The 26,888-nt window shown below is 39.8% G+C and overlaps 1 protein-coding gene and 1 non-coding gene across 2 annotated transcripts in view; both read left to right on the forward strand.

Moving 5' to 3' along the window:
* DDX10 (DEAD-box helicase 10) overlaps positions 1–26,888 on the forward strand; it is a 329,965-nt gene that overhangs the window by 27,101 nt on the left and 275,976 nt on the right. The window contains exons 9-10 of the mRNA XM_055422984.2: positions 4,260–4,344; positions 25,973–26,074. Of these exons, the coding sequence (XP_055278959.2) occupies positions 4,260–4,344; positions 25,973–26,074 (187 nt within the window). The remainder of the gene's footprint in view (positions 1–4,259; positions 4,345–25,972; positions 26,075–26,888) is intronic.
* LOC129554938 (U6atac minor spliceosomal RNA) lies at positions 26,414–26,539 on the forward strand. Its single transcript, XR_008685666.1, has one exon. It is a non-coding gene; the product is annotated as a U6atac minor spliceosomal RNA (small nuclear RNA).

Genomic DNA, 26,888 nt, shown 5'->3' on the forward strand with positions numbered 1-26,888 from the left:
CCTCAGTCCTTCCAGTGAAAATTCAGGGTTGATTTCCTTTAGGATTGATGGGATTCAATCAGATCCTTTAGGATTTGATCTCTTTGCAGTCTTAGGGACTCTCAAGAGTCTTCTCCAGCACCACAGTTCGAAAGCATCAATTCTTTGGTGCTCATCCTTCTTTTTGGTCCAGCTCTCACATCTACATGATTATTGCAAAAACCATAGCTTTGACTATATGGACCTTTGTTGGCAAAGTGCATGCTTTTTAATACACTGTCTAGATTTGTCATAGCTGTTCTTTCAAGGAGCAAGCGTCTTTTAATTTCTTGGCTGCAGTCACCATCTGCAGTGATACTGGAGCTTAAGAAAATAAAGTCTGTCACTGTTTCTATTGTTTCCCCATCTATTTGCCATGAAGTGATGGGACTGGATGCCATGATCTGAGTTTTTTGAATGTTGAATTTTAAGCCAGGTTTTTCACTCTTCTCTTTCACCTTCATCAAGAGGCTCTTTAGTTCTTCGTTTTCTGCCATTAGGGTGGTGTCATCTGCATATCTGAGGTTATTGACATTTCTCCTGGCAATCTTGATTCTAGCTTGTGATTCATCCAGCCGGGCATTTTACATGATGTACATGGCATAGAAGTTAAACAGGCAGAGTGACAATATACAGTCTTGACGTATTCCTTTTCCAAATTTGAACCAGTTCGTTGTTCCATGATTCCAACTGTTGTTTCTTGACCTGGAATTCCATCACCTCCACTAGCTTTGTTCGTAGTAATGCTTCCTAAGGCCTCTTGACTTTACACACCAGGTTGTCTGACTCTAGGTGAGTGATCACACCATCATGGTTATCTGGGTCACTAAGACTTTTTTGTACAGTTCTGTGTATTCTTGCCACCTCTTCTTAATCTCTTCTACTTCTGTTAGGTCCTTACCATTTCTGTCCTTTATTGTGCCCATCTTTTCATGAAATGTTCCCTTGGTATCTCTAATATCTCTTGAAGAGATCGCTAATCTTTCTCATAGATATTTTCATTTTATATTGTAGTTTCTGAAGATATCTTGCAGTATTGTTTATACTTCATACAATTTTGATATTATGGTGGTCGATACATAAGTCAGTTGTGTTATTTAATATGTCAGTGAATAAGCATATACATTGCTATATAAACAATTCAATAGAATGTTTATTTCATTATAATTATTTTCTCTTATAATCCTGTATGTTGTACTTTATGCACTTGAAAATACTCTGAAAAGGGATTCGTAGGTTTTAACTATGGCACAAAAACTGACAAGAAACTCTTTTTTAATTTTAAAAAGCTTATATGATTGTATTCATGAGCAATATATAGTATTATCTTAGGTTTTTATGAAGTTTTATAAAACAATATTGGGCATACCAGTTTATGACTTGCTTTTCAATCTTTCCATGTTGACGTGTAAATTTCCAGTGTATTTGTGTCATGTGTTTTATGGTGGCCAGGACTATCTTTAGAGTATACCAGTATCATTTTTAAGCTTTGTTTTATTCTTAATTTTTCCCAGTTCTATTTCTTAATGAATAATATGGGTAAAAATGAGTTATGAGACATAGTAGTTCCTGCTTTACCCAGTCCTCACTCTCCAGAAGCAATTATTTCTCTTAGTATTTAGCTTCTTATTTCTAGGTAGTTTTCTTATATTGAGTTAATGATTGAGTTAAAATTCATTTAGTTTTGTGTTTTCCATTCTATTTTCTCAGATGTTCCAGCAGATGTCACCTGTTTAGTTTTCTAACAGTTCAAACATAGTCTCTTTCTTTTTCCCTTGGGGCATTCCCATTGCAGCCTTTTGTCACCAGCTCTAATCTGGACTGGTGGTTGCTCCATAAGCTTGATGTCCATGATACTTTCCTTTCCAGATATCTCTCTTCCTTTTCTTTTTGATTTATTAATAATAGTTATTTTTAAAATGAAAACTCATCCTTTAATAGCTTCCTAATAAGTAAGAGTGTATGGGAGGTACATTTTCTGAACTATTACATGTGTTATGATGTCTTATTCTTAAATGACGATTGAGAATTGAAATCTAATTTGAAACAATTTTCTCTTAAAACTTTGCAGATAGTGCTCCATTATCTTATAGTAGTCAGTATTATGTTGGCAAGACTTTTGCCTTTCTGATTTTGTTTCTTATAGCCTCTTTTTCTTATTCTGGCTTTTCTTAGGGTTTTCTTTTTATCTGCAGAGTCCTGAAATTTTATGATAATGTGCTTTAGTGTGAGGTCCCATTTGGTGTATAGACATTCAGTATGTTTTTTCAGTCCAGACCAGCACTGTTCAATAAAATTTTCTATGATCATTGAAATGTTCTATGTTTGCACTGTCTAATACTGTAGATACTAGCTAAACATGACAGTTGTCCACTTGAAATGTGTCCAGTGCAATAAGAAAAGAATTAAGTTATTTTATTACGTTTTAATTTAAACTTGGCTAAAGTTTCTGTATTGAGCAGCACATGATAGAGACTCATGTCTTTCCTTTGCAAGAAATATGCTTCTGAATTCCGTCTTTGGTGATTTGGTTAAGTAAAGTTTCAGTATTTATTTTCACTGTGTAACTATTGCTTACTAATGGGGAATTTGTGTACTTCACTTGTTTCCTTTCTCATATCTTTTTAATAGTGTTTTCCCCCTTCCCCTTCTTATTTACTTTTTCTGGAAGAATATTTGACCTCTTTGATCAGTCCTCTAGTTTTCCTGTTTCTTCTGTTGCCATCTTATTGTCTCTTTCTTGTTATTTCTGGGAGATTTCTTGATTTTATATTTCAACTTTTCTGATTAAAATTTTAGTTAAGTACCAAGTGTTTCTTTTTTATAGCCTCTTATTCTCATCTGATGGATGCAGTGTTTTGTTTCTCTGAAGGTAATAGGTTAAAGTTCTCTTCACACTGTTTCTGCTGAGTTCATTTTTACTCCTCCATCTGTCTTTTCACTTTTTGAGACTTTTCCCGATTGTCTGCAATTGGCTGTGTTTTATTATCTTTAGCAGTGAAAAACATCAGAAGATTACTTGAAGTGATTAGTGTGTGGATGATGGCTGTTGACTAATGGCCTTCATTGCGAGGGCATTTTGGATGGAGTTAATCATCTTGTGGAGGACTCAAGATGTCAAACTGTATTCAGTACTTTTTGAACATTGAGTCTCTCCAGATAAGAATATGTCACTTTCATGAGTAGAGGATTAAGCTTGCTACTGGCTCTATAGAAACCTGGCAAGGAAGTAGACATAGAGGGCTCCCACTCAGGCTTACACTCAGTACCCTGTTTTCAAGGGCTCTGGTGCCTCTTTCTTCCACTCTCTCTGGTGTCTTGGTTTGAAGCCTTTCTCCAGAATAAGATGAGCTTTTCTTCAGGAGACCCAGTGCATAGGACCAGGAGGGGACCTGCGGGTCTGAGTGTTGCTTTCAACCTGTCTTCTATTTATAGCCCTGAAACATGCCCTTGCCTTCTGAGGTACTTGATACTTCAAGGCCCAAGAGCAGAGTTGTTTTAAACATCTTTTCTCTTGTTTTTTGTTTCTGTAACTTAAGTGATAGTTTGATAGTCTTTATACTTTCAGGTACCTGTAGGTACCATTATCTTCATAAGTCTTTCCTTCTTTTTCTTTTCTTTTCCCTCCCTCCCTCCCTCCTTTTCTCCTGCCTCCCTCAGCTTTTTTGTCTGGGATAGAAATTGTTCTGAAATCCTTACAGCAGAATCCATAAATGACTAAAGGTAGTTCTCTTAAATTGTTGAGACCAGGATCTCTGGAAATGAGTGGAAACTTTGGCAACCAGAAATATATTTGAAATAATTACTGCTAGAAAATGGGTAGAGGGATTTAAAAAGACATCTTTAGGAGATAGAAATAGCAGGAAAAGTGAATTTTCATTGAAATTTATAAATCAGTTTCATAGTTCACTGGGAGCTCATGAGAAGTGGTTCTTCTAGGTTATTAACTATCTGAGTATTTCATTATTTTGTGTGACACAAAGCAATCTGTCTCCTCTATCAGATACAAAATAATCTTCACATTCAAACACTGTCATTAATTTTAGTTCAGTTGATCAAAAAAGAGAAGTATTTATTATCTCTTGGTTCATGCAATTAATTTTGTTTTTAATATTGTTCACAGATGATATCTATCAATTTGATGTGATGGGAAGCCCTGGCAAGCATTATTATAAAATAAAAATAGTACAGTAGGGCAAATCTTGGAACTGCTTTTTCAACTTGATCTTCCTTCTATACAGATTTCCCGGCTGTAAATTGGGTTCTTCAGTTTGATTGCCCAGAAGATGCCAACACATATATTCACAGAGCGGGTAGAACTGCCAGGTAGGTGTGCTGGCCTGTGTCTTTGCTTTTGGTTTTACCTAAGTAAAAAAACGTGCTTTCTTAATTGTATACACATAAAGAATGGAGGAATTCAGGTGAGTGCTGGTCTGACATTTTTGTGATGTAGGTTGCTAGCATGTAGATAGCTCTTACACGTCTCTTGGCTGAGATTTGATGATGAGGGCTGAGAAAAATCCATGAAATCTTATTTTAGTGTTTTGTTCTAACTTTCTTCCCTTACTAAACTTTTCATTAGAATTCCTCACTGAACATCATCTCTTTGATGAGTTATAAGACTGTTCATTCAGTCTTTGTTTTCAGATGACAAAACTTGAGTGTTTTGAGCAGGTAAACATTTTGTTTGAAAATCTGTAGAGCCAGAATTTGAACCCAGGCAGTCTGGCTCGTATAGTCTAGATCTGTGCTCTTACCTTCTCTGGTACAGGTTCTAATAAGCAAGAAGGTGGTTTTGAATAATGGGTTGCTCTTTTCCTTTTTTCATGTGGGAATTACAGGCATTGCTGGGGACCACTCCCAAATATGCTCTTTTCACCACCCCCACACACCCCCTCACCCAATAAATTATCCTGTGTTGGTTCACAAATGTGGGAGAACTCTCTGGAAAAAGAATATAGCAAAGTCAGTTATTTGGGGATTAAGGGCATAGAAAGGTATATGAATAAATCAAAAGGATAGCATGTCGTGTTATTACTGTTGAGGTTTCAGTAAAGTTGGGAGATATGTGCTGCAGGTAGAATTATAAATAATAAATGTTTCTGGGTAGTATTTGGTGGTGTGGTGGTTTAGTTGCTAAGTCGTGTCCAACTCTTGTGACCCCATAGATTGTAGCCCACCAGGCTCTTCTGTCCATGGGATTTCCCAGGCAAGAATACTGGAGTGGGTTGCCATTTCCTTCTCCAGGGGATCTTCCCAACCCAGGGATAGAACCCGGGTCTCCTGCATTGCAGGCAAGTGTCCTGCATTGCAAGTGGTCTTCTGCATTGCAGGTGATCTCTTTACTATTTGGTAGTACTTAGAGTTGTTCCTTTTACTTCAGTAATTTCATAACCAGAAATTGATCTTAAAATAAAGTTTCTATGAAGATGTTCATCTTACTGACATTTGTAATAAGAATTGGAAATAACCAATTAAGTGTTAGACCCAAGATCACTAAACATATGGCAGAAACAACTAGAACTCAGATTCTTTTGACCCCAGATTTCATTCTTTTTTCACTAAGTAACCATGCATGAAAGACCAGCCATGTATGAGGTACTGGATTAGGCCTGGTGTGAGCTTCTGCACAAAAATAAGGTATAGTGTGCATTCCATTAAAGAAGTTTGTTACCTTAAAACAAACCTTAAAACAGTCTATAGTAGAGGCATATACAGTATTAGAAGTATTGACAGAAGTTTTGTGGAGCTCCAGAGGAAGTAGAGAAGGAAAACTTCACTGAGGAGAAACAGCTGGGTTCAGTCTTGACTGGCAGATACAAGTTCTTGGGAGGCAACTTGATACGAGATATTTCTTTCTCTGTTGACTACATGTATATCTCTGTATTTTAACTCAGACTCAAATACCATCTAATCTTGATAATATTTTTGAAGGTGGGACTACTAGAAAATTCAAGAATTCTACATGTCCATATTCTAAAATGTGATTCTTCCCCTACGCATCTCCAAACACTGAGCCCCTAGTCTGTAATTAAATATTGTTCCCTAAACTTAATGAATGATCTGTGTGCTGTGCAGTATTGCAGCCCCTTGCAACCTGTGACTTTTTAAATTTAAATTTAGTAAAATTAAAGTAAAAATTCAGTTTCTCATTGATACTGCTGCTGCTGCTGCTGCTAAGTCGCTTCAGTCGTGTCCGACTCTGTGCGTCCCATAGACGGCAGCCCACCAGGCTTCGCCGTCCCTGGGATTCTCCAGGCAAGAACACTGGAGTGGGTTGCCATTTCCTTCTCCAATGCATGAAAGTGAAAAGTGAAAGTGAAGTTGCTCAGTCATATCTGACTCTTAGTGACCCCATGGACTGCAGCCTACCAGGCTCCTCCGTCCATGGGATTTTCCAGGCAAGAGTACTGGAGTGGGTTGCCATTGCCTTCTTTGTGAACATGCCATGGTAAGCATTAAATTGGTTTTAACTGTGGAGATGAAGAGGTGGTACAGCATCACAATGATTGTGTTTGGAGAGAGAATATCAATTTGAAAAACTGTTGGAATGCAGTTTTGTTATGGTCATTAATATTGAAAGTACAAGCCTGTTTGACCCTTTGTAACCAATTAAAAATATTTTCAGTTGATTATTTTAGATGTATAGTTGAAAAGTTCAGCATATATAATGCTTATTTTCCCTTAGGCAGTCTAATAATAAAAAAATAACCAAACTGGAAAAAGTTAAAAGTTGTTGTTAATGGACTTAGAGATAATTATAAAGTTTTATGGGCCATCAGACTGTATAATTGAATTGAATAAAGGCTAAATTAAAATTTGAAACTAATTAAAATCCTGTGTACATGCTGTAATTAAAGTTAGGTTGCCATATAGTGCTTGCTTTTGAAAGTGAACTATAATGTATGAAAACAGGTAAATGAATTCAGTGTGGCAAAATAGCTACAGTTTGGGGGAATCCTTTTTTTCCCTTTCTGTATTTTAGCTAAAAATAAATGGTTATTTAGGTACTTGTTGCCTTAAGTGCTTTTTCTGTTTTAATTTATTCACCTATTTAAAATTCTTTTGATCTTTAGCAATCTAGAGAAATTTCTATTTTTCTTAACTTTCCACACCCCTTTTTAACAAAATGGTTTCATTTAGAAGCAAGAGAGGTAAGGAAATGAATACAGTTTTATAAAGCTCTGTTCTGTGATACATCCTACTGCTTAAAAGGAAATGTCTTTAGGGCTTGTAGGTTTTGGTACTCAGAAAGCTCTTCTATTTCTTATAAAAATGCTCAGTAGGAAATAGAAAGATTTGGGAATGAAAATCCTTACACATCAAATACTCCTAATTTTTAAAATGCTTTTTGGGAAGTAGGGGTCTGTGGCTGGAAGATGGGAATTTATATATATGTATGGATGGAGGAACCTGGTGGGCTGCAGTCCGTGGGGTTGCTGAGGGTCGGACATGACTGAGCGACTTCACTTTCACTTTCACACATTGGAGAAGGAAATGGCAACCCACTCCGGTGTTCTTGCCTGGAGAATCCCAGGGAAGGGGGAGCCTGGTGGGCTTCCGTCTATGGGGTCACACAGAGTTGGACACGACTGAAGTGACCTAGCAGCAGCAGCAACTGTGTATATAAAATCAGTTTAGAATTTGTAGGTAAAAGATCCTGTTTGGTTTTTCAGAGTAGTGGTAAAATTCCAGCAATATTTCAACTGAGCCTTACTTGTCTGGCTGTGTCTAGTGAATCTCAGATTTTATTTGTGGGAGAGTTCACTTATGTAGCCAAATGTAGTTCCAGTAGGGGGCAGCAAAGGCTAGTTCTTTGCATTGCATACTCAGCCACAGCAGATAGGAAGATGGGAAGTAGTTAATTTCTGATGTGATAATTGGTGAAGAGTTCATGGTTTATTTGTGGAAAATACTAGTACTTTATGGAATAGATAATGAGAATTTTTAAAATAGTGTTTTTAATTGGTTTGTAAATTGAAATAATAAAAGTGAAAAGACAATTTCCATGAGCATTAATTTATTGAAGCATACTGTGTTTATTTTAGGAATAATCTTTGCTAGTGAAAATTCGTACTGCTTTGATCCCTCCCTTGACTGAAGATCCTAACTTTAGACCACTCCTCCTAGAGACTGGTGCTTGCTCAAATGGCCTTCTGCCTTTTTTGTTGTTATCTACAATTTAAAGCTTTAAAAAAGGGCAAGACAAATCCTTTATTTTGCATCAAATAGCATTGAGCTGGATTAGGCTATGACCACTATAGCTATAGAGGTAGATAAGGGGGCTGATATTTCTTGTTCTTATTGTTAACTCACTCAGTCATGTCCAATTCTTTGTGACCCCGTGGACTGAAGCATGCCAGGCTTTACTGTCCTTCACCATTTTGCAGAACTTGCTCAAACTTAAATCCGTTGAGTCAGTGATGCCATCCAACCGTGTCATACTTTGTCGTCCTCTCCTGCTCAATCTTTCCTAGCATCAGGGTCTTTTCCAGTGAGTCAGTTCTTCGCATCAGGTGGCCAAAATATTGGAGCTTCAGTTTCAGCATCAGTCCTTCTAATGAATATTCAGAATTGATTTCCTTTCGGATTGACTGGCTTGATCTCCTTGCAGTCCAAGGGACTCTCAAGTGTTTTCTCCAACATCACAGTTCAAAAGCATCAATTTTTTGGTGCTCAGCCTTCTTTATGGTCCACCTGTCACATCCATACATGACTATTGGGAAAAAAATAGCTTAGACTAGACAGACCTTTGTTGGCAAAGTGATGACTCTGCTTTTTAATATGCTGTCTAGGTTGGTCATAGCTTTTCTCCCAAGGAGCAGGCATCTTTTAATTTCATGGCTGCAGCCACCATCTGCAGTGATATTGAAGTCCAAGAAAATAAAGTCTGTCACTGTTTCCATTGTTTCCCCATCTATTTGCTATGACGTGATGGGACTGGATGCCATAATCTTCGTTTTTTGAATGTTGAGTTTTAAGCCAACTTTTTCATTCTCCTGTTTCACCTTCACCAAGAGGCTATTTAGTTCCTCTTTGCTTTCTGCCATAAAGATGGTGTCATCTGTGTATCTGAGGTTATTGATATTTCTCCTGGGAATCTTGATTCCAGCTTGTGCTTCATCCAGCCCAGCAGTTCGCATGATGACTCTGCATAAAGTTAAATAAGCAGGGTGACAATGTACAGCCTTGATGTACTCCTTTCCCAATTTTGAACCAGTCTGTTGTTCCATGTCCAGTTCTAACTTTTCCTTCTTGACCTGCATACAGGTTTCTCAGGAGGCAGGTTAGGTGGACTGGTATTCCCATCTCTTTAAGAGTTTTGCACCGTTTGTTGTGATCCACACAGTCAAAGGCTTTAGTGCAGTTAATGAAGCAGAAGTAGATGTTTTTTGAATTCTCTTGCTGTTTCTGTGATCCAACAGATGTTGGCAATTTGATCTCTGGTTCCTCTGCCTTTTCTAAAACCAGCTTGTACATCTGGAAGTTCTCAGTTCATGTACTGTTGAAGCCTGGCTTGGAGAATTTTGAGCATGACCTTGCTAGTATGTGAAATGAGTGCAGTTGTGCAGTAGTTTGAACATTCTTTGTCATTGCCTTTCTTTGGGATTGAATGAAAACTGATCTTTTCTAGTTATGTGACCACTGCTGAGTTTTCCATATTTGCTGGGATATTGAGCAGAGCACTTTAATGGCATCATCTTTTAGGATCTGAAATAGCTCTGGTGGAATTCTGTCACCTCTACTAGCTTTGTTCCTCGTGATGCTTCCCAAAGCCCACTTGTTTTACACTCCAAGATGTCTGGCTCTAGGTGAGTGATCACATCATTGTGATTATCTCGGTCATTAAGATCTTTTTTGTACAGTTCTTCTGTGTATATTTGTCACTTCTTCTCAGTGTCTTCTGCTTCTTTTAGGTCCATACTGTTTCTGTCATTTATTGTGCCCTTCTTTGCATGAAATGTTCCCATGGTATCTCTAATATTCTTGAAGAGATCTCTAGTCTTTCCCATTTTATTGTTTTCCTTTATTTGTCTGCATTGTTCACTTAGGAAGGCTTTCTTATCTCTCCTTGCTATTTATTGACTATTTCTTCAGTTCAGTTCAGTTCAGTTGCTCAGTCGTGTCCAACTCCTTGCGACCCCATGAATCACAGCATGCCAGGCCTCCCTGTCCATCACCAACTCCCGGAGTTCACTCAAACTCATGTCCATCGAGTCAGTGATGCCATCCAGCCATCTCATTCTCTGTTGTCCCCGTTTCCTCCTGCCCCCAATCCCTCCCAGCATCAGAGTCTTTTCCAGCGAGTCAACTCGTCGCATGAGGTGGCCAAAGTATTGGAGCTTCAGCTTCAGCATTAGTCCTTCCAGTGAACACCCAGGATTGATCTCCTATAAAATGGACTGGTTGGATCTCCTTGCAGTCCAAGGGACTCTCAAGAGTCTTCTCCAGTACCACAGTTCAAAAGCATCGATTCTTTGGCGATCAGCTTTCTTCACAGTCCAACTCTCACATCCATACATGACCACTGGAAAAAACCATAGCCTTGACTAGATGAACCTTGGTTGGCAAAGTAATGTCTCTGCTTTTTAATATGCTATCTAGGTTGGTCATGACTTTCCTTCCAAGGAGTAAGCGTCTTTTAATTTCCTGGCTGCAATCAGCATCTGCAGTGATTTTGGAGCCCAAAAAAATAAAGTCTGACACTGTTTCCACTGTTTCCCCATCTATTTCCCATGAAGTGATGGGACAAGATGCCATGATCTTTGTTAAGGCTGTTTCTTAGGAGTCTTTTATTTCCTGGCACTTCCTCCTTGTTTTCCTGCTGTCTGCTCTCAACACGGCAGACAGAGTGTTGCTTTAAAAACACAAGTAAGTTGTATTTAGGGAAAGAGTATTGGGGCAACGTAGAGGGTGAGCACACACGCAAAAAGCAAAAATACAAGTCAGGTCTTGTCATTCCTTTCATGGCTTCGTCTTTCACTCTGAGCAGAAGTTTAAAGGGTCTGTACTACTGAACCCCTCTCCAATCTTGATTCCTATTAGCCTCCTCCTGTTCCCTTGTTCTTCACTGGTCTTGCTGTTTAGAAGCCAGGCATGTTTTTGCCTCAGAACCTTTATATTCTATTTCTTCCATAGGAATGCTTTTTCCTCAAGTATCCACATGGCTGTCTTTCTACTGCCCAAAGCACTCCTCTTTACCATGCTCTTGTATTTTCTTTTTTCCATAACACTTAACACCTTCAAATATCCTAGAGCATTGATTATATTTATTGTTTTTTCTCTTTGCTAGAATGTAAGCTCCACAAAGGCTAAAAAGCTAATCTACTTAATTGTTATTCTCAGAGATCTTAGAACAAGGCCTGGAATGGAGTAGGCACTTGAGATAACACAATTAGTTCCTCAGATCAGACTCGTGAACCAGAGATGACATATTAATTATCTATTGTGATATAATGAATTACCCTACAACATAGTGACTTGAAGCAAGAACCGTATATTATCCCATGGTTTCTGTAGTTTAGGAATACAGGTGTGGCTCATCTGGGCCCTTTGGCTCTTGGTCTGTCATAAGGCTGCAGTCAAGGTATGACAGGCACCTTGAGGCTCAACGGGGGGTCGATCTCTTTCCAAGTTCATGTGCTTGTTGACAAGATTCATTCTCTTGATGGCTGTTGGTCAGAGTATCTTCCAGTTCCTTTCCATGTGGCCCTCCTCTTCAGGTGGCTTCTCACAGAATGGCAGCTGGCCTCATCAGCGAGCACCTGCGAGGGGAAGGAGGAGTAAGGTGGAAACAGCAGTGTCTTTCATGACCCAGACTCAGGTCACACTCCATCTTTATTTAGTTATTGAATACAACATAACAATTCAAAATTGGTATATTTTGCAAAAATAACCATCAAAATATGTCTAACATCTGTTACCATATATAGTTACAAAATTTTTTTTCTTGTAAAGAAAACTTTTAATATCTACTCTCTTGTTGTTATTCGATCCCTAAGTCGTGTGGGAGTCCTTGTGACCTCATGAACTGCAGGACTCCAGCTCCCTCATCCTTCACTATCTGCCAAGTTTGCTAAAGCTTATTATGTTCATTGAGTTGGTGGTGGCGTCCAGCCATCTGTTGCCCCCATCTCCTCCTGCCCTTAATCTTTCCCAGCGTCAGGGTCTTTTCTGGCGAGTCCACTATTTGCAGCAGGTGGCCAAATAAATATTGGAGCATCAGCTTCAGCAGCAGTCCTTCCAGTGAATATTCAGGGTTGATTTCTTGTAGGACTGACTGGTTTGATCCCCTTGCTGTCCAAGGGGCTTATAGGAGTCTTCTCCAGCATTATGATTTGAAAGCATCAATTCTTTGGTGCTTAGCCTTCTTTATGGTCAAACTCTCAAATCCATACATGGCGGTGTGGTGATTTAGTTGCTAAGTCATGTCTGACTCTTGTGATCCCAGGGACTGTAGCCTGCTAGGCTCCTCTGTCCATGGGATTCTCCAGGCGAGAATATTGGAGTGGGTTGCCATTTCCTTCTCCAGAGGATCTTCCCGACCCAGGAAAAACCATAGCTTTGACTACATGGACTTTTGTTGGCAAGGTGATGTCTCTGTTTTTTAATACACTGTCTGCTGCTTCTAAGTCACTTCAGTCGTGTCTGACTCTGCGACCCCACTGATGGCAGCCCAACAGGCTCCCCCGTCCCTGGGATTCTCCAGGCAAGAACACTGGAGTGGGTTGCCATTTCCTTCTCCAATGTGTGAAAGTGAAAAGTGAAAGTGAAGTCGCTCAGTCGTGTCCAACTAGTAGCAACCCCATGGACTGTAGCCCACCAGGCTCCTCTGTCCATGGGATTTTCTAGGCAAGAGTACTGGAGTGGCTTGCTGTTGCCTTCTCCGAATACACTGTCTAGGTTTGTTAATAGTTTTTCTTCCAAGGAGCAAGTGTCTTTTAATTTCATGGCTGCAGTCACCTTCTGCAATGATACTGGAGCCAAGAAAATAAAATCTGTCACTGTTTCTGTTGTTTTCCCATCTGTTTGCCATGAAGTGATGGGACTGGATGCCATGATCATAGTTTTTTTGAATGTTGAGTTTGAAGCCAGCTTTTTCACTTTCATCTTTCACTCTTACCAAAAGGCTCTTTAGTTCCTCTTCACTTTCTGCTATTAGAGTGGTATCATCTGCATATCTGCATATTTCTACTGGCAATCTTGATGCCAGCGTGTGAGTCATCCAGCCCACCATTTTGCATGATGTACTCTGCACAGAAATTAAATAAACAGGGTGACAGTATACAGCCTCGCCATACTACTTTACCAATTTTGAACCAGTTCCTTGTTCCATGTCCAGTTTTAACTTTTGCTTTTTGACCTGCATACAGGTTTCTCAGGACAGGTAAGGTGGTCTGGTGTTCCCATCTCTTTAAGAATTTTCCACAGTTTATTATGGTCCACACAGTCAAAGGCTTTGGCAGAAATAGATGTTGTTTCTGGAATTATCTTGTTTTATCTATGATCTAACAGATGTTGGCAATTTCATCTCTGATTCCTCAACCTTTTCTCCACCCAGTTTGTGTATCTGGAAGTTCTCAGTTGACATACTGTTGAAGCCCAGCTTGAAGGATTTTGAGCATGACCTTGCTAGCATGTGAAATAAGCACAGTTGTGTGGTAGTTTGAACATTCTTTGGCATTGCCTTTCTTTGGGATTGGAATAATAACTGACCTTTTCCAGTCCTTTGGCCATTGCTGCATTTTCCAAATTTGCTGGCATATTAAGTGCAGCACTTTAACAGCATCATCTTTTAGGATTTGAAATAGCTCAACTGGAATTCCATCACCTCCACTAGCTTTGTTCATAGTGATGCTTAAGGCCCACTTCACTTTACACTCCAGAATGTCTGTCTCTAGGTGAGTGACCACACCATCGTGGTTATCTGGGTCACTAAGATCTTTTTTGTATAGTTCTTCTGTGTATCTTTGCCACATCTTCTGCTTCTGTTAGGGCTTTGCTGTTTCTCTCCTTTATTGTGCTCATCTTTACATTTAAAACAATAGAATGGGAAAGACTAGAGATCTCTTCAAGAAAATTGGAGATACCAAGGGAACACTTCATGTAAAGATGAGCACAATAAGTGTTCCCTTGGTATCTCCAATTTTCTTGAAGAGATCTCTAGTCTTTCCCATTCTATTGTTTTTCTCTATTTCTTTGCATTGTTCACTTAAGAAGACTTCTTATCTCTCCTTGCTATTCTCTGGAACTCTGCATTCAGTTGGGTATACCTTTCCTTTTCTCCTTAGCCTTTCACTTCTCTTCTTTCCTCAGCTAACTGTAAGGCTTCCTCAGCCAACCACTTTGCCTTCTTGCATTTCTTTTTTTGGGGCATGGTTTTAGTCACTGACTCCTGTGCAATGTTGTGACCCTCCATCCATAGTTCTTCACACATTCTGTCTACCAGATCTAACTCCTTGAATCTATTTGTCACTTCCACTGCATGCTGCTGCTGCTGCTGCTAAGTCACTTCAGTCGTGTCCGACTCTGTGTGACCCCATAGACGGCAGCCCACCAGGCTCCCCCGTCCCTGGGATTCTCCAGGCAAGAACACTGGAGTGGGCTGCCATTTCCTTCTCCAATGTGTGAAAGTGAAAAGTGAAAGGGAAGTCGCTCAGTCATGTCTGACTTGTAGCGACCCCATGGACTGCAGCCCACCAGGCTCCTCCGTCCATGGGATTTTCTAGGCAAGAGTACTGGAGTGGCTTGCCTTTGCCTTTTCCGTCCACTGCATAATCATAAGGTATTTTATTTTGGTCATATCTGAATGGCTTAAGTGGTTTTCCCTACTTTCTTCAATTTGAGCCTGAATTTTGCTATAAGAAGCTCATGATCTGAGCCACAGTCAGGTCCAGGTCTTGCTTTTGCTGACTGTAAAGGGCTTCTCCATCTTTGGCTGCAAAGAATATAATCAATCTGATTTTAGTATTGACTGTCTGGTGATGTCCATGTATAGCACCGTCTCTTGTTTTGTTGAAAGAGGGTGTTTGCTATGACCAGTGTGTTCTCTTGGCAAAGCTTTGTTAGCCTTCGCCCTGTTTAATTTTTCAGTCTAAGGCCAAAAGTGAAAGTAAAAAGTGAAGTGAAAGTGAAAATTGCTCAGTTGTGTCTGACTGTTTGTGACCCCATGGACTATATGCTCCATGGAATTCTTGAAGCCAGAATACTGGAGTGGGTAGCTGTTCCTTTCTCCAGGGCATCTTCCCAAACAGAGATCAAACCCAGGCCTCCCGCATTGTAGGTGGATTCTTTACCAGCTGAACCACCAGGGAAGCCCAAGAATACTGGAGTGGGTAGCCTATCCCTTCTCTGGCAGATCTTCCTGACCCAGGAATTGAACTGGGGTCTCCTGCATTGCTGGTGGATTCTTTACCAGCTGAGCTAGTCAAGTGATACCTGGAGTAATAGGGTAGTTTGGCAATTCTAAAGGCCAGACTTGCCTATTACTCCAGGTATCTCTTGACTTCCTACTTTTGCATTCCAGTCCCGTATTATGAAAAGGACATCTTTTTTTGGTGTTAGTCCTAGAAGGTCTTGTTTGTCTTCATAGAACTGTTCACCTTCAGCTTCTTTGGCATTAGTGGTTGGGGCATAGACTTCGGCTACTCTGATGTTGAATGTTTTGCCTGGGAAACAAACTGAGATCATTCTGTCGTTTGGGGATTGCATCCAAGTAGAGCATTTCTGACTCTCTTGTTGACTGTAAGGGCTACTCCATTTCTTCTAAGGGATTCTTGCCCACAGTAGTAGATATAATGGTTGTCTGAATTAAATTTTCTCATTCCTATCCATTTTAGTTCACTGATTCCTAAAATGTTGATGTTTAGTTACCCTTGCCATTATCTGCTTCACCACTTCCAATTTACCTTGATTCATGGACCTAACAGTCCAGGTTCCTGTGTAATACTGTTTTTTACAGCATGGACTTTACTTTCACTACCAGACACATCCATGTCTGAGTGTTGTTTCTGCCTTGGCCCAGCCGCTTCATTCTTTTTGGAGCCATTTCCCCACTCTTCCACAGTAGTGTGTTGGACACCTACCGACCTGGGGGCTCATCTTCCGATGTCAAGTCTTTTTGCCTTTTCATACTGTTCATGGGATTCTTGAGGCAAGAATACTGAAGTAATTTGCAATTCCCTTCTCCAGTGGACCACGTTTTGTCAGAACTCTCCATCTTGGGTGGCCCTGCACTGCATGATTCATAGCTTCATTGAGTTACACAAGCCTGTGATCCATGTGATCATTTTGGGTAGCTTTCTGTGATTGTGGTTTTTATTTTGGAGTCTGTGGGATTGTAGTTCTTGTTTCTTCTGTCTGCCCTTTGATGGATGAGAATGAGAGGCTTGCGCAGGATTCCTGATGGGAGAGACTGGTTGTGGGGAAAACTGGGTCTTGCTCTGGTGCGAGCACTGTGCTCAGTAAATTTTCAATGCAGTTGTCTGCTTGCTCCCTCCCTGTTAGTTGTTTGACCTGAGGCAACCAGTCCTGGAATCTCCAGCTCTATGGTAGGCTACTGGCTGTCTCCAAAAGGACTTATGCCAGTATTCACCTCCCTGGGCTTCTGCTGCCAGTCCCCCTGTCCCCGTGCCAGGCCAGTGCCCACCCACACCTCTGCAGGAAATCCTCAAACACTCCCTGGCAGGTCTGGCTCAGTCTCTTGTGAGGTCGCTGCTCTTTTCCCCTGGGTTCTGGTGCACACATGGTTTTGTTTGTGCCCTCCAAGAGTCTGTGTTTCCCCCAGTCCTGTGGAAGTTCTGTAATTATATCCTGCTGTCCTTCAAAATCAGATTCCCCGGGGATTCCCAGTCCCTTTGTCGGATCCTCAGGTTGGAAAGTGATGTGGTGTCTAGAATCTTTGCAACACTGTAAGAACTTCTTTGCTATTATTGTTCTCCAGTTTGTGGGTCATCCACCTGGGATTTGATTTTAATGTGATTGTTCCACTCCTGCTGTCTCTTTGCAGCTTCTCCTTTGTGCTTGGACATTGGTATGTCTTTTTTGGTGGGTTCCAGTATCCTCCTGTCAATGGTTGTTCAACAGCTAGGTGTGATTTCGGTGTTCTCGTAAGAGAAGATGAGCACGTGTCCTTCTATGCTTCCATCTTAGCAACTTTCAAATACAGCGTTCTCCAACCTTTTTGGTAGCAGGAACTGGTTTTGTGAAAGACAATTTTTCTGCAAACCTGGACAGGGGGTGGGGGTGGTTTTGGGATGATTCTAACACCTTATTTTTATTGTGCACTTTTTTTCTGTTATTATTACATCAGCTTCACCTCGGATCATCAGGCATTAGATCCTGGAGGTTGGGGACCCCTACAATGCAGTATTATTATCTATAGTTGCCTTGTTGTATATTAAATCCACATAACTTATTTTACAACTGGAAGTTTGTTTCCCTTCACCCGTTTTGTCCACCCCCTACCCCCTGCCTCTGGCAACCAGTAGTCTGTTCTCTGTATCTGTGAGCTTGGTATTTTGTTTGCTTTTAGATTTTACATATAAGTGAGATCATACACTATTTGTCTTTCTTTGGCATATTTCACTTACTGTTTTTTGAATCTATTTTTGTTCCACATGCTTCTAACTTATTTTCCGTAGTGTAATGCCCTCGAGGTTGTTGTTTCAGACACAAAATTTCATTTTTTTTAAATGGTGAGTAATATTCCATTGTGAGTATACACACACACATACACACATATATTTTTTATATCTATATATCTATCTATAGCTATATATCTATGTATATATATAGGCCTTCCCTGGTGGTTCAGATGGTAAAGAATCTTGCCTGCAATACAGGAGACCTGGCTTTGATCTCTGAGTTGGGAAGATCCCCTGGAGAAGGGAATGGCTACCCACTCTGGTATTCTTGCCTGGAGAATTCCATGGACAGAGAAGCCTGGTGCGCTACAGTCCATGGGGTTGCAAAGAATTGGACACAACTGAACGACTAATATTAACTAACTAACTAATACACACACACACACCCATCTTCTTTATTTATCTGTTGGTGGACACTAAGGTTGTTTCCATATCTTGGCTATTGTAAATAATGCTGCAGTGAACATGGGGGTGCATATATCTTTTTGAGTTAGTATCTTTTAAAAATTTATTTTACTTGCAGGATAATTGCTTCAGAATATAGGTTTGATTTCTGCCATACATCAACATGAATTAGCCATAGGTGTATAAATGTCTCCTTCCTCTTGAACCTCTACCTCCCACCCTTTCCCACCCCTCTAGATTGTTATATGTACCCCAGTGTTCATTGCAGCACCATTTTCTGTAACTAGGACATCGAAGCAACCTAAATGTCCTTTGACAGATGAATGGATAAAGAAGCTGTGGTACATATATACAGTGGAATATATATACTGCTGCTGCTGCTGCTAAGTCACTTCAGTCATGTCCGACTCTGTGTGACCCCATAGACGGAAGCCCACCAGGCTCCCCCGTCCCTGGGATTCTCCAGGCAAGAACACTGGAGTGGGTTGCCATTTCCTTCTCCAATGTGTAAAAGTGAAAGTGAAGTCGCTCAGTCGTGTCTGACCCTTAGCGACCCCACGGACTGCAGCCTACCAGGCTCCTCCATCCATGGGATTTTCTAGGCAAGAGTACTGGAGTGGCTACTTAGCCATTAAAAGGAACACATTTGATTCAGTTCTAATGGGGTGGATGAACCTAGAGCCTATTATACAGAGAGAAGTAATTCAGAAAGAGATAAACAAATATTGTGTTTTAGCACGTATATATGGAACCTAGAAAGATGGTACTGATGAACTTATTTTCAGGGCAACAATGGAGATTCACACATAGAGAACAGATTTATAAGTTAGTGTTTTTGTTTTTTTTTTTGGATAAATACCCAGAAGTGGAAATTGCTGGATTGTATGGTGGTAGTTTTCTGTACTGACTGTGCCAATTTACATTTGCACCAGCAGTGCACAAGGGTTTGCTTCTCCACATTCTTGCCAATACTTGTCATTTCCAATGTTTTGTATAATAGCCATTCTGACAGATGTGAGTTGATATCTTATAGTAGTTTTGATTTCCGTTCCGTTCCGTCGCTTAGTCGTGTCCGACTCTTTGCGACCCCGTGGACTGTAGCCTACCAGGCTTCTCCTTCTCTAATTACTAGTAATGTTGAGAACCTTTTCATGTACCTGTTGGCCATTTGTATGTCTTCTTTGAAAAAGATGTCTACTCAAGTTCTCTACCCATTTTTTGAATCAGATTGTTTGGTTTTTGCTATTGTGTGAATTTCTTGAACATTTTGGTTGTTATAAACCTTATCAGATATGTGGTTTGCAAATATTTTTCCCATTCAATAGGTTACGTTTTTGTTTTGTTGATGGTTTTCTTTTCTCTTGCTTGTTTTTGCTTTTGTTGCCTTTGCAAATGTCAAACCTAAGACCAGTGTCAACACTTCATCTTGGCCAGGAGACCCAGATTATAGTAAGTCCCCTACATACGAATGAGTTCTGTTCCAAAAGCACATTCATAAGTCTGGTTGGTTTGTGAGTCCATCAAAGTTAGCCTAGGTACCCAACTAACGCAATCAACTATGCAGAACTGTACTATAATAGGTTTATATTACATTTCACATGAATAATACATAAGAAACACAAAAAAGAAAGAAAATGTTTTAAATCCTATAGTACAGTACCTTGAAAAGTACAGTAGTGTGGTATAACAGCTGGCATACCGGGGCTGGCATTAAGTGAACAGGTAAGAAGAGTTATTAGCTGGAGAAGGGAGAGGCAGTGGGAGATGGTAGAGCTGAAGAATCTTCAGCAATAGGAGATGGAAGGCAAGCTGTAATTTCACTCATGCCTGACCTTGATGACCCAGGTTCTAGTTCCTTGTGGGATTCAGTTCTGTTTGTCTTCTTGAAAAATATGATCCAGTGATGTCTGGGTAGTAGCACTTTTTTTTTTTTTGTCATAGATGACATGGTAACAAAGGATTGCATTCCAACGACTGCTGTAGCCTTTGTGTACTGTTCTACATTTGGGTCCCGTGCTTCAAAAACTAACATTGTTTCCTCAAATAAAGGAAATCCCCTTGCCATTTCCTGCATTGTGAATCTCTTTGGTCTTCAGTTACTTCTTCCTGTTGTCTCTCTTCATCTTTTCTCTGAGCCTTCAATTCCATCAGGCTTTCATTAGTAAGCTCCTTGTGTTCCACAGCAAGTAATACAATGAAGATGTCCTCTTGCAGATCTGGCTTGAAGTAAAGAAATACAGTACTGTACAGTAAAATACACTATAAAGTGCAGCGATTTGTAGAGGATGCCTGCATATGAGAGTGTGCACCAGATGCATGAACTAACCTTTGTGATTGGACATGCAAGCGTATTTTCACTTCTTTGAAAATTCACAGCTAGAAGGTTCACATGTAGGGAACTTACTGTATTTGTTGTTGTTGTTCAGTCAGCCAGTCATGCCTGATTCTTTGCGACCCCATGGACTGCACATGCCAGACATTCCTATCCTTCACCATCTCCCGGAGCTTGCTCAAACTCATTTCCATTGAGTCGGTGATGCCATCTAACCATCTCATCCTGTCATCGCCTTCTCCTCCTGCTTTTAATCTTTCCCAGCATCAGGGTCTTTTCTGATGAATTGGCTCTACGCATCAGGTGGCCAAGTATTGGAGCTTCAGCTTTAGCATCAGTCCTTCCAGTGAATATTCAGGACTGATTTTCTTTAGGATTGACTGGTTTGATCTCCTTGCAGTCCAAGGGATGCTCAAGAGTCTTCTCCAACATCACAGTTCAAAAGCATCAATTCTTTGGTACTCAACTTTCTTTATATAGTACAACTCTCACATCCATATATGACTACTGGAGAAACTATAACTTTGACTGTACAGACCTTTGTCGGCAAAATGATGTCTCTGCTTTTTAATATACTGTCTGGGTTGGTCATAGCTTTCCTTCCAAGGAGCAAGCGTCTTTTAATTTCATGACTACAGTCACCATCTGCAGTGATTTTGGAGCCCAAGAAAATGAAGTCTGTCACTGTTTCAATGGTTTCTCCATCTGTTTGCCATGAGGTGATGGGAAGACATGATCTTAGTTTTTTAAGTGATGAGTTTTAAGCCAGCTTTTTCACTCTCCTCTCACCTTCAGGAGGCCCTTTAGGGTTTTGCTTTCTGCCATAAGGGTGGTGTCAACTGTATTTCTGAGGTTATTGATAATCTCCCAGCAATATTACCGTATTGGGAGCCAGTAATTTAGAATCTGCCTCCCACACCTAATATCAAGCTTCACTGATACGTAACTTCAAGTACAGAGGTAATCACAAGGTATAGGTGAAGTGGGAGAAGGTCTGGGACCTCCATCACTCTCCACAGATGCATTCTTGACACATCAGGTTGTGCTCTGGCTCAGATTAACCTCAAAGTCTCTACGTGATATATAAGGTTTATCACTTACACAGATAGATCATTGGTGTAGTTATGAAGCTGACCTCAAAGACCTACCTCTTAAATACATAAGACTGTAAACAAACCTAGTATATCATATTAGCATCTCATAGATGAGGCCTCTCATTCTAGCAGATTTACCTTTTCTGTTTCCCAGGAAACTTGTTTATGAGGAGAAGATTCAACTGCATCCCTTGTTTTTTTGGCCAGGATCACTTCTTCCCTACCTTCTCCTGCACCCCCACAGTGAACAATGGATTGTGGCTTAGCCATTCACTTCCTAACACATAGCTGGGTGAACATGATTGAAATCATTTAGCCTTTATAGTAGCTTTATTAGAGAAGTCTTTGTACTAGAAAACTGTTTCTCAGAGATCCTGAGGTAAAAATGTGTCTTAAGATCACTCATGAAGAATTGTTGCTTTTGAACTGTGGTGTTTGAGAAGAAGGGACTCTTGAGAGTCCCTTTGACTGCAAGAAGATCCAACCAGTCCATCCTAAAGGAAATCAGTTCTGAATATGCTTTGGAAGGACTGATGCTGAAACTGAAACTCCAGTACTTTGGCCTCCTGATGTGAAGAACTGACTCATTGGAAAAGACCCTGATGCTGGGAAAGATTGAAGGCGGAAGAAGGGGATGACAGAGGATGAGATGGTTGGATGGCATCACCGACTCAATGGACATGAGTTTGAGTAAACTCCAGGGTTTACTCAAATGGAGGTTGCAAAGAGTCTGACACAACTGATTGACTGAACTGAACTGAAGATCACTCTGGGAGTACTGTGACTGGGATTTATACTTGGATCTTACTGACTCTACAACTCATGGTCTTACCAGCGTGCCCCAAACTAGCTATTTTCATTTAATAAAGTCTAGTAGCCACTGCTCCCTTGCAGAGCTTCTAGAATGTTCCAAAGTCAGGTTCTAGAATGTTCCAAAGTTAGCTTCTAGAATGTTCCAAAGTCAGGTACTTGGAGAAGGAAAGTATATATTTTTATTTGTTTGCTGCTATTTGTGGTCATGAGGATGTCAGGCAAGTGTACGCTCCTCGGTTCTGTCTTATCACCACAAAGATTTGGAGTGATGGACATTAAAACCCTCGGCCCTCGGTGTGTCACAGCTCAGCGTGGGGTGGCGGGGTGGGAGAACCAGTCCTTTGGCTCCTCTTTTTATATGTTTTTTCCTCCCCCTGGGCCTGCCTTATGTAAATTGGGCCAGCCAGGAGTGCTGTTTGTTCTACCTGAGGTCCTCACTCTGGTCCTTGGACCTTCCTTTGACCTTCCTTTGTTCTGTTTTTGCGGGCTTTTCCCTTCCCTCTGGATTCCTATTTCCTATTCTACCTACCTAACAAGGCTAAACTTAAATATATGAGTTTACCTTCTTTTTTTGGACTGTGAGAGACAAATATCCCACAGTTGATTGAACACTATCCTTAAAAGTCAAGAAATTTAGGTTTAGATACGGCTGTGTCACCTGATAGCTGTGTACCCTTGGACCTTATGTTATCAACATCTCAGTTTCTTTTCTTTGAAATGGGGTTAATCATATCTCTCAGGTTCCTGAAAGTATAATTTTCAGTAATATCAGAACCATTTTTATGAATTTTCATTTTCTTTTTAATTAATTAAAACTTTAGTCTTTTTTAAAATTTCTTTTCTGGGGACAGAGTTGACAGTTTAATGAACTCCATAAATTCTTGTACTTAATCAGTTTGCTGGAAGCTTTCCATGCAATGCATGTTAGCTTGGGGTCTTTCCAGTTAATTTTTGGTGAATCTCATTTGTCAAACTATTGAGCGTATGTGGTATTCCTGTTTGTATTTCTAAGATCTTAGGCTGCGGATGACTTAGGCTACAGGATATTTCCCAGTCTTTTATTTTGACTTTTTGAATCTAGTGTAGGGTCTTTACATATTCTGTGACTCAGAGATACCCTTTTTCCTGGAATAAGCTCTCCTTTGTACCACGTTGTGCAGGAGGAGCAGTTGAACTCTGATTCTTATATTGTCTGTCTGCATCTGCATGGCTGACTGTACTGTTTTCCCTCAGTGATAGGAACTCCTGGGGCTTGTTGCCACAGGTAAGGCCTAGGGAGGATAGAAGCAGACGCAGGGAGGGGACAAAAAAGAGAAGCACTGTGGAATAGCAGAGTGGGACCAACGGTGGCCCCCATTTCTACACCTCTTGATCATCCTTATATTGTGAACAGTGACTAATATATTGATACTAGAATTTAGATCCTGAAGGAATAAAGATCATATAATTCAAACTGTAAAGTATAAATAAGAACATATAATATGTAGAGATAAAATGAATCATTATTCAAGATTATAAAGCTAATGAATAGTAGGGCTGGGACTGAAATCAGCTCTCTTGACTCCAAATTCAGTATTTCATCTGCTAGGGAACTTCTAGTGGTTTGTTTGTATTTTTTCACCAGATATTTAGTGACCAGCTTTTAGGTTCATATGGTGTATGTTAGATATGAAAGGCAAATTCATACATGTCAGTTTAATCATCAAGAGAATACACTAATGTTCGTAGTACATTATGTGTTAAATGAGTTAAAATTATATAACAGATGTAGATTTTTAAAAATATTTCAATTTTTTGTTTTTTACTTGTGTTCCTTGTAGTGTGTAGAGGTAAGTTTCCTGATATCCGGTAATCATGATCAGTCTATTGAGGATTCTACTTTGTGGAGGGAATCCTGGTAGAGTTGAAAAAAAATACTAAATTGAAAGTTTGAAGTCTCCAATATGTAGTCATCAGCTGCTTATTTATTTGGGCCAACTTTTTGGCCTTTCAGGAACTTTTTATTTGCTTCCTCTATTGGTTGCTTGTTTTTAAGATTGGCAAGTCAGTGTAAAATGAAGCTCATCATAATTTCTGAAGAGTTATATAAAAGTAGCATAGTACTAACACTGATGATAAAAATGAGGTTTTTTGTTGTAGTTCAGATGCAGGGCTTTTTTTTTTTTTTTGGTGTGTGTGTGCCTACAACATTTCTTAAAATAAAATATCTAAATATATAGAATTTTAAAATGTAGGTCTTATGAAGAACATTTATTTCTCTTTATGCATATATTTAGCTTTGGGCCTTGGATATTGCTTCAGAAATGTAAAAGCTAGCTCATGGGTAAATGGGATTATTCTTGTAAGCATTTTTAAAAAAGAGGGAAATGTTCTTATGCTTTTTTAAAAGCACTTTTCTTTTTGAAATAAAAGCTTACTGGAAAATTTTAGTTGTTGGTATGTGGGAGATAATTTGTGTCTTACATTATTACTGGGAAAAGATGTGTGTGATGTAAAAAGCCAGTGATAATCTTTATTAAAAGATACTTGCTTTGTGGGATTTGACTTTGGACTTGTTTTTCCTTTGGGAATCTTTTTCTTCTAAATTTCAGTGTTGTAATCCGTCTTAACCTTCCCCTTTCATGTGTGTATTCTGTTAGGTATAATTTCAAATGTTTGAATATGGCCCCTTTGTGACTTTACTCATGACTCATCCTCCAAGATTATCCCCGAATGTATGAAAGGGTAGATAAGATAGATGTAGATGGTTAGACTTATTATTTTTGCTTATGAGTCAGTCTGAAGACTGAGATTTTCTTTGGATGCCTTTTTGATATCCTTGAGATTTCTCTTTACCTCTTTTGCTGCAGCTCTGGCCTAGACTTTGGGAGCCTTTTTACGTTCTCTCTCCATCTCTGAATTTGGATATAGAATGTTGAAAGAGTTTCTTATCCTTCAGCTTTTTAAAAAGTGCTATCTTTCTCCTATCTTTAGTTTACTCTTGTGTTTGTTTCCTGGTTCCCACTCCTTTGTTCATGCCATTCTTCCTCTTTGGATTATTATAGCCTTTCCCCTTCTATACGTTTTTTACGCCCACCTCAGATTTCATTTGCATTGACATATTTCTCTTTTTCTTTGGCTAACCTTGAGTGTCTTCCTTTCACTTCTGAGTTCCTGGCATTTATTGCCAGTGGCTGTCCTTTCACACTACTGCTTTACTGTTCTGGGGCTGTTTTTTGAATCTCTTGCTTGTGCATGTGTTTGTCTTTTCTGGTAACCATAATTTTAGATCACTGGAGATAGGGATGTTCATCTTGTTTTTGTTCTTCCCAGTTTATACCTGGCACAGAGTTTCTCAGTAAATAGTTTATTTGATTAACTATAAAAATTTATTTTCCCTTCATATTTATATACGAACCCTTAAGAGAATGTTTTGAGATGACCTTTTTTGTGTGTCTTTACTAGGAGTTGTAGTACAAAATCACTAGGAGGTGTAAGTAGTGATGGATATTTGAAAAAGATGTTCAAGAGGCCCTAGTTTTCTGTTGTCACAGATGTTAAAGAACATGGTATTCCTAATATTTACTAATTTGGTGAACTTGTTTTCTTGTTACCTATTCATCAAGCTGTTAAAATGTAAAATGCAGGTTGCATTAATGTGCAAGAGATTTTGTTTTTTTATTTAGGTACAAAGAGGATGGTGAAGCTTTATTAATTTTGCTTCCCTCAGAAGAAAAAGGGATGGTGCAGCAGCTTCTTCAGAAGAAAGTGCCTGTGAAGGAAATCAAGTAAGAATGACTTGCTGTCTTGATGTCGTTGTTAGAAAAATGAAGGCATGAAATTATTGTGCCTAATTATGTCCACGTTAATTCCCTCTTCCCTCTAATCTTTTCTGCTGTCTGATTTTGGACTTTTTGTTTAGCAACTCTTAGAAAATGATCAGAGGAGAATACAAGATGAAAAACAGACCTTGTTGGCATCAGGAGGCATTGATAGTTGAAAGGATTAAACCTCTTGGATGAACTTATTTTTAGGATTGTTTGTCGTTTTCAGAGGATTGTGCTCTCCTGTCATCAAAGACTTTTAGATTGTGTGTCAGCAGAATTGGTTGCAGGCTCATTTACATTGTGTTGTATGAAAGGAGAGAAAGTTAGCACTCCCCTTGACTAGGATGGAAGAGCCTCTCAGGTCTGACAACACGCATACGGTTAAGGCATTGCCACCTACTTTATGGCAGCTAACCACTGTTTTTTTGGGGGGCTTCCCTGATAGCTCAGTTGGTAAAGAATCCGCCTGCAGTGGAGACCTCTGTTCAATTCCTGGGTCGGGAAGATCCCCTGGAGAAGGGAAAGGTTACCCACTCCAGTATTCTGACCTGGAGATTTCCATGGACTGTATAGTCCATAGGGTCGCAAAGAGTCAGACACGACTGAGTGACTTTCACTTATATTGGAGCCCTTGAAACACCCTGGCTTAATTTGCAGGAAAGTAACTTGGAGGGTGGTTAGATTTGGTGGAGGAGTAGGTAAAGGTTTAGATAAAACAAAGTTGGGTGTGAGCTCTGTAATTGTTGAGGCTGAGTTAAGGTTCTTACATATGTGT

The sequence above is a fragment of the Moschus berezovskii genome, chromosome 14, assembly GCF_049115385.1.
Source record: "Moschus berezovskii isolate FMDL1 chromosome 14, NW_MosBer_1.0, whole genome shotgun sequence".
Lineage (NCBI taxonomy): Eukaryota > Metazoa > Chordata > Mammalia > Artiodactyla > Moschidae > Moschus > Moschus berezovskii.